Below are 8,190 nucleotides of genomic sequence, written 5' to 3' on the forward strand. Positions count from 1 at the left end.
CGTATCTCATAATGACGCTTAATAATATTTGGTGCACAATGCATTAAACGTTTTCTGATAGTGTTAAATGTCGTGTTATTTCGTTTGAGATGAACTTACAGTTTCGAAACTTCCGACAGCACGTGAAGGCTTGATAACGCAACCTTACGTCGAAACAGGAAGTGTCTGCGGTGCGCGCTGTAGCTGAAAATAGGAGTTTCGCCGCTCGATTCACTCTGGTACACACAGTGGGGTTTTTTGTAGTTTTTTTTTTTTTAGTTGTTCTGCACGTGAAATGGTTTGGCTTGTTTATTAGAGAAAAACAAACAGCGAACGTGTCAAAAGCAAATATGCAGACGGAGAAGGAGGACGAGGATGATGCGTCCTGTGAGGAGTACGTTGCCCGGTCAGATTTCACTGGAAGTGGCACCGATCAGGTCAGAGAGACCCGCAGACCTCCGAGATCCTAGCCTTAAAACGGGAGGTGGGGGTATCAGCAATAACCGTGTGACTTGTTTTGTCTCACAGCTTAATTTCAGCAGAGGGGACAGACTACTCGTGCACGCCAAGCCCTCCTCAGAGTGGTGGTGGGCAGAGCTGCAGGGGGTCATAGGTTATGTCCCTGCCAGCTACCTGAGCCAGGATGCTGCAGGGGAGGAGGAGGAGGACCCCTCAATAGAAGACCCGTGGCAAGATGAAGAATACTTTGGCAATTACGGAACGCTGGTTGGAAATTTTAAAGAAGTGTATTGCTTTGCTTGTGTCCAGTTAATTATCATGAACTTGGAGATAATGATGATTTGAATCATAAAATGCGAGTTTAAACGGTTTCCCAGCGCGTTAAGCAGCCATGCGTCTTACATTGTAACTATAGGTAATCACCAGCATGCAACGACTAAGACTTTAAGCAGCCTCTTTTGTCTAGTCAAAGTGACACTACCCTGCAGTGTAGTGGTGCTGGTTTAAGATGCTGGTCCTCGGTGGTGCATTATTCAGTTTCCCTTGATATATTTACTCCCGAGATGCTGGGAAACCATACTCAGAATAGATAAAAGATTGCTGTTTAGCCCCTGATTTCCAAATATACACATGTAAGCCTTTTCGTGAATGCATCACCCCAGATAAACAAGGGGGGGAGCATGAAACTAGACCCTGCTGTGTTTTGGGAATTCATTTGGATGCCATTTGGAGTAGTTTATTTATCAATGGATTAATTATCAAAAACTCTTGTTTAATTCAAGCAAATTTTATATGTCTGATTTTATTTCATATTGCCATTTAGAAATTAACGTTTTATTTGATGAAGCAACTTTTTATCATAAAGTTATGTTTAACAGGGGAACAGTTATGCAACTGATCACTGCTTTGATCAGTATTTTATTATAGTTAAAAAATGTCTAACTTTTGAGCATTAAATAAACTGCCCTTGGCTACCTGTCAGTTTGCTGTAGATACATTTTTTAGGCACTGTGTTTCATTTAGTCATGTTTCACGACACAGAGGCTTCACCTGGAGATGCTGTCAGACAAGAGCCGCACTGAGGCATACCGGCAGGTGATTCTCAGCAACAGTGCTTCTCTCAGCAGCAAGAGGGTGATGGACCTCGGCTGTGGGACTGGCATCATCAGTTTGTTCTGCGCTCAGTTGGCACGCCCCTCAATGGTAATGCTGAATGTTGGATTTTGTGTTATAAAGAGAAATGAAATAAGATTGCATTCATTTTTAAATTATGCGGAAAAATCCGCATATATTGTGAGTTAAGTTTAAGTTTCCTGCCAAATAACAAAAACAAATTAGAATCTAAGAGTCCAAAAATAAAATCTTTCACAAAAATGTGGTTGCTTAGAGGAGCAAAATCACCAGTTAGGTATTGAACATTGGTGTACTTCTACTTCCATCTGCTGGACAAAGAGTGTTGCTGCATTGAGGAAACAGCATGATGTATAGAGTGCACAGAAGGAGATTATCTGTGGTGTTGTAGGTGTATGCTGTGGAGGCGAGCTCAATGGCAGAGTACACCAGACAGCTGGTGAAGCAGAACGGCTGTGATGAGGTGGTCACGGTGCTCCAGGGGCGGGCTGAGGACATCGAGCTGCCTGAGCAGGTGGACGTCCTGGTTTCTGAGTGGATGGGTAACTGCCTTCTGGTAATTATAACATTTACTGTCCTGCTACTTTAAAAAAAAAAAAATTGTTGTGGGACATCCTTTTCTGCTCTTAACTATGTTCAGGTTTTACTATACCACATTGCTTCTTTCTTTCTTTTTTTTTGCCTTTTCCCCACGCTCTAGTTTGAGTTCATGGTGGAGTCAGTTCTGCTGGCCAGGGACCGCTGGCTTAGAGATGGTGGCACGATGTGGCCCTCCTCTGGGGCCCTCACCTTGGTGCCATGTCAGGCCGACAGCTATTACGCAGAGAAAATGGCCTTCTGGGAACGGCCATACGGCCTCGACTTCACTCCTCTTCAGTAAGAGCCATTAGTTCACAGTTGACAGTGAGGAATGTCCTGTCATGTGCCTTACAGTGCCTACAATGTGCCTTATACACACATATATGTGTGTGTATGTATATGTATATATATATATATATATATATATATATATATATGCTGCATTGAGGAAACAAATATATATATATATATATATATATATATATATATATATATATATATATATATATATATATATATATATATATATATGTTTCCTCAATGCAGCATATATATATATGTACACACATATATGTATATGTGTGTGTGTGTATATATATGTATATATATGGCTCCAGCAGATCCCGGGAACAACATCGGAGATCTCTGTCCAGAAGAGCGCAGTCCTGGGAACAGCTAAGAGACTGTGCAGGACCCTCAAGCTCCCAGGCCTCTGGTAGAGGACCCGAGCTTGAAGGATAGACCGCCCGCAGGGGCGAGATGGGTGTTTATATATGTGTGTGTGTGTGTGTGTGTGTGTGTGTGTGTGTGTGTGTGTGTGTGTATGTATGTATATATATATATATATATATATATATATATATATATAATTTAAATTTTCAGGTAATTTTAAGCATTCTGAACATAGATGATGTGCGGATCAACAACTTAGTATGATGTAATGTGGTGCAGGTCAGGTGGGGATCTGTTCTTGACACGTGATAGTCAGAAAACAGCAGCAGACATGGGAGCCACATGACTTTAAGCACAACTCAGACTGGCCACTGTGAGCTACAAATGTTTACTTTACTCATAAAGGTCAACTCTTCTTGCTACAGTACTTTTCGTAGTTCTGCACGTCAGACACAAAGTGATGGTACTAACTCAATGATTTACATCAGTTTACATCATCACCATATACATAAAAGGCAGCACAAGGAAAAGGAAAGCTCCAATGAGTAAGACGTGAACTAAGAGCTAAAAAGATTTGTTTTTTTATTAAGTCCAGTAATGGCTGATTTCTTACTTTATGTGCTTGTGTTAAAATCTGTTTTACCACTAGGTGGCCAGCTTTGAATTAATCATCCTCTCGTTCATATCTGAGAGACAGCCTTGTGCCAGTCCATGCAGTGGTTTAAACACTTATACTGCGAAGCAAGTTCAACACATCCAGGCTGGCTTGATAGAAACTAAAACCCCAGTCTGAGATAATAGGCATCATGATGCTGTGCTATCAACAGCCAGTTTTTCTGCTTCAGGCTCTGTGCACGTTCACACAAAAAGAGGTGTTTCACACATCATTCTTCTTCCACACAAAATGATCAGCTGTGGACAGCATGGTGCAATCAGGGACAATATCAACAATATAAGAACATCTAACAGAAATATGTAAAGATTATAAAACGATGAGAGCAAAATGCAGCACTGGAGCTGCAAATAATATGAGAGTAATTCTTCAAAATCTCTACTCTGGTGATTTGATCATCACAAGCACACAGAGCAGTATTACTGCTCAGTGAGCTGTCTGTGTTGCTGTTTCTACCATGTCAGCAGCACGTTAGAGCTCTAGAACTTTAAACTTCTTAGGAAATGAAGAGTCAGTTTTAGCTCTGGTTCTGTCCCGCTGCCTGATGAATGAAATGTAGGAATTGCTGTATTTTGTCACCAGTACAAAGTGAAATTACTTTTATTGATTGAATATTGATAGGTTGGTGATAAATAGCCCCAAAATGTAAGTGATCACTCTTTTAATCTGTGTTCCAGTTACTACAGTTCCACTAGTGCAAAAAACAAAAACCTGGCAGTATTAGGACCAAACTATGAAGGCTTGTGTCCGTTACTGAAAAGTGATATGTCAGATTTTCAGGTTATTATCTTGTAAGTTGAAATTTTGAAAAAAATAACACAAAATTTGGCATCATCAGTTTTATGCATGTAAATTCCAGTTACAATGTACCGCAGCCAGGTTTTTTACCACAAATTTCTGGAACAAGTAAATAAGGTTTACTTATATAGCGCTTTAAAATACAGAAATAGGTATAACTGAGTTATCTTTAATGTTGCAATTGAACTCTAACGTGAATCTTTTTCATCTGGGGACTTGTTTTTATTTTTTGTTCATCAGTATTTACAATAATATTTTGTTTAGCTGACTAAATACACTTGGAGGTTAAGATGCTCCTGCATTTAACATTTTTATATATCAGAGTTCATCACATATTGGTTAGAATTATATAAGGTTAGAATAATTTACGAGTACACCGATAATTCATTTTACTCATGTGCTAAATACTTTTGTGTTTCTGGAGGCCTTTGGCACAGCAGGAGTTCTTCACCAAGCCCAAGTTCAGCCACATCATTGAACTATGTGACTGCCTCGCTGCTCCTTGTGATGTCATCTCCCTCGACATGTACACTTTACAAGTGGGAGACCTCGAGGTCATTTTTATTTTTTTTTTATGAGAAAGTTGTAAATGAGCCAACTTGGATTTTGTTACTAATGCTTGACTGTTTCGTTTCTCAGGAAATGAAGGGTCAGTTTCATTTTTGTGTGGAGAAGTCTGCAGTTTTCCATGGATTCACCGCCTGGTTCACTGTTTGCTTCGAGAGCCTGGAGGCAGGAGGCGCAACTGTGGAGCTAAACACTGGCCCCAACTCTGGGTAAAAACATGAAAAGCACAAAAAAAATCTGATGCATAATTAGTTAAATATGATTTCATACTAACTAGTCCCCTTTCCCTACAGGCCAACACACTGGAAGCAGACATTGTTCATGCTAGACAGGCCACTAAGTGTATGCGCAGGAGACTCGATCAGTGGAACCATTGTCCTCCAGAGAAATCCTGTCTGGAGGCGCCACATGACCGTTACCCTGCACTGGACCATTAAAGGGAGCACAGACAATCCAGACAACTCCCAGGCAAACATCTTCATTTACTATATGCACTTTATCTGAGATATGTATTTATTATAAGTAATTAGAAGGTTTCTTTATTACTTTTTATATGAGTGTTCTTTGGAAGGGTTTTTTGTTTGTCTTTTGCATTGTTGTTGCACAATCTCCTAACTTAACCCTTAACCATAAAGTTGTTCACTTGCTGTTTCCCCCTCCCCTCTGTCCTTAGGCTGGAACAAAGAGTTTCCCCATGTGGAGGTGACACATATTCGCTCATCACCGGTGGAGATCTAAAATAGAAAAAAACAGTCTAATAAAATTAAACTGCTCGGCTGTGAGACTGCTGCTGAAGCGGACTGGTGTATTGCCCACATGTTGCAATGAATGTGCCAGAGGAATGCCTGCTATCATAGTGATGAGCCTGATTGCTGCAATCACAGGTGATACCACCCTAAGAGCACATTTACTGCTCATTTTTATTGAAGGGCAAAAGTACTTTACATAAAGCAGTGCTGTGTCGCACAGCTGGAACATCAGTTGTTTTTTTGTTTACTGAGGTGCAAAAAAAAAAGACAAGGTTGAGTCACACTATGTTACTTTTCATCAAATGGCATATTGTTTTACAATAAGCATTTAAATTCCATTTTTTATTGTTTGTACATACATGCCACTAGGCTTTTATGCATTTAGAAGAACAGATTAACAAAAACCATAAATTACAATGGTTTGAGATATGACCTTTTTTTCATTTTAACATTGTAAGATCAGAACAATGTACGCCTCTGAAATGTTACAAACATTAGCCTAAAAGATACCTCAATAAAAATATTATAGTGCTTAAAGATAACTGCTCACAATGGAAATCACCATCTTAAAATAACAATTAGTGAACTCACATTGATATAAATTAAATAAAAATTGGAACTGTTTCAACTATCAATCTGGTGTTTGTCCCTTTCTTACCATCATTTGTAAACATTTAACCTTTTAAAACACCGACATTACACTACTGCCATCATCTCTGTCTCGGCTGACGCTCTCCTTCTGGCTATGGCTCTGTTTTAATCTTTGCTTTTGCTCTGGAGCGTGTGTTAACCTCCTGGGATAGCTGCTGAGCGGGTAAGGACTCAGGAGAAGAAGGCCTGGAGAGCGGAACAAACAGGGGAGGTTTGACAACTTTGTCTTCCGCCCCCTTATTTTTATCCTTTTTCTGTCTCAGGTGTTTGTCACAGTGGTTCACAAATGTTTCCAGTTTGACAAACGTCTTGTTGCACACTTTGCAGTGATAAGGTCGCTGTCCTTTGTTGAGGCGAATGTGCAGCCTGATATAAGATGACCTGACAAAAGTGCGACAGCAGACGCCGCATTTCAGATCTTCGCTGTTGGTTTGTGTTTTCTGAGGCTGGCTGTGCGGTGGTGGAGACAGTGACTTGGCCTGTCCGGAAGCCTCTTGAGCCTTGTGAGAGAGCAGCAGTGACAAAGAGCGAAAGCCCTCGCCACACTGCTCGCACTTGTATGGTCTCTCCCCGGTGTGCAGACGAACGTGTGCCAGGAGCCCAGCCTTCTGGGTGAAGGACTTGTCACAGTAAGTGCATTTAAAAGGTTTTTCGCCTGTGTGGAGTCGACGGTGGGTCTTCAGGTGTGAAGCGCGCCCAAAGGTCTTACCACAATCTGGGCATTTAAATGGCCTGTCTCCGCTGTGGATTATCTTGTGTGCCATTAGGTGGGAGGACTGATGGAAGAACTTGCCACAGGTGTTACATTTGAACTTCCTTTCCTTATTGTGAGAAGCAAGGTGAAGGGTCAGGTGAGCAGAAGAGATGAAGGTTTTGGAGCACAGGCTGCAGCTGTGAGGGTCCAGGCGGATGCGCCGGTGTGGCCGGCGTCCATTCTGGGGGCTGCTGCCTGCCCGGCAGGATGGGCATTTGGAAGAACTGTCTGTTTTATTCTGCTGTTTAGGATCGGCTGGAGTGTCATCAGAATCAGGCTCAGAGTCAGGATGTGAAAGATTAAAACTGCACCCACAGTCTGAGCAGCGCCCAGACTGCTGCTCCACTTGATCACTGGCGTTATCCAGCATGGTGCCATCTACGCCCACAGCAGCAGGGGAGGGGTTTTCACTGTCCTACAGATGATGGGAGCATCTGAGAGACAAACATGACATAATTATTGTTAATTTTTTTTTGGGGGGGGGGGGGGGGAACGCACTGTTTAATCGATGCCCCCCTGCTTACTGACCAATCGGCTTTATCGCTGTTTCGGGTGAAATACAAGCCGCATATCCCTCATCGGTTTTTGGGCATATTGTATAGCTTATGATCGCATTATCGCTCCTTGTCGGCCAAATAGGCGACAACAAGACCTGTGCGAATATAACAAGTATGTGCACTAGCTTACTTAGCAGCCTACCAACTATTGTAGGCCGTGGTTGGTTTTAAACAATGCGGAAGATATTTGTGGACGCAAGCAGCACACAAACAACAATTTTCACATACCGTTCTCATCCTTCCTAAGCAGTGTGCTTGAATGTAAGTACTTTTCGTGCGAACGCGGTAAAAACAACATATTAACCAGAGTTAAATAACGGCGGAACACTGTCGTTTACATTTTATCGTTTTCCTTTGAGATGATGCTGCAGCCCGTTTTCCGATAAAAACGGGCTGCAGCATCATCTAGCGAGCGGCGGGACAACTGTCCTCACCGGAAAGCACTGAATGAATTTCACGAGATGCTCTGAAAGTTTCGTTTCACTCAGAACATTTGAAGAATGCGGCTGTTTTTGTTTCTTTTGGTTTCGTTTCTAACAGAATAAGGGCGAAAATGGAACAAAACCTGAGCAGAAGTTCACGTGCGACGTTTTGATTGGCCATCAGCAGCCTATATATAAA

At 41.7% G+C, this 8,190-nt stretch overlaps 2 protein-coding genes across 2 annotated transcripts; one reads left to right on the top strand and one right to left on the bottom strand.

Annotated features, from left to right (window-relative positions):
• Positions 1–169: 169 nt before the first annotated feature.
• On the top strand, positions 170–5,641 carry prmt2 (protein arginine methyltransferase 2). Its single transcript, XM_063499528.1, has 9 exons — positions 170–416; positions 508–705; positions 1,480–1,641; positions 1,961–2,125; positions 2,270–2,445; positions 4,716–4,845; positions 4,931–5,067; positions 5,152–5,326; positions 5,532–5,641. Exons 1-9 carry the CDS (start codon positions 330–332, stop codon positions 5,562–5,564), a joined length of 1,263 nt encoding a protein of 420 aa, XP_063355598.1. The 5' UTR covers positions 170–329; the 3' UTR covers positions 5,565–5,641.
• Positions 5,642–6,344: 703 nt separating this feature from the next.
• LOC134645902 (zinc finger protein 436-like) lies at positions 6,345–7,945 on the bottom strand. The gene is made up of 2 exons (XM_063499529.2): positions 7,798–7,945; positions 6,345–7,446 (listed from the first exon to the last, which is right to left on the bottom strand). The coding sequence occupies exon 2, from the start codon at positions 7,380–7,382 to the stop codon at positions 6,351–6,353; it is 1,032 nt and encodes a 343-aa protein (XP_063355599.1). The 5' UTR covers positions 7,383–7,446; positions 7,798–7,945; the 3' UTR covers positions 6,345–6,350.
• Positions 7,946–8,190: the final 245 nt, after the last annotated feature.

This window comes from Pelmatolapia mariae, linkage group LG16_19, assembly GCF_036321145.2.
Source record: "Pelmatolapia mariae isolate MD_Pm_ZW linkage group LG16_19, Pm_UMD_F_2, whole genome shotgun sequence".
NCBI classification, from domain to species: Eukaryota; Metazoa; Chordata; class Actinopteri; order Cichliformes; family Cichlidae; genus Pelmatolapia; species Pelmatolapia mariae.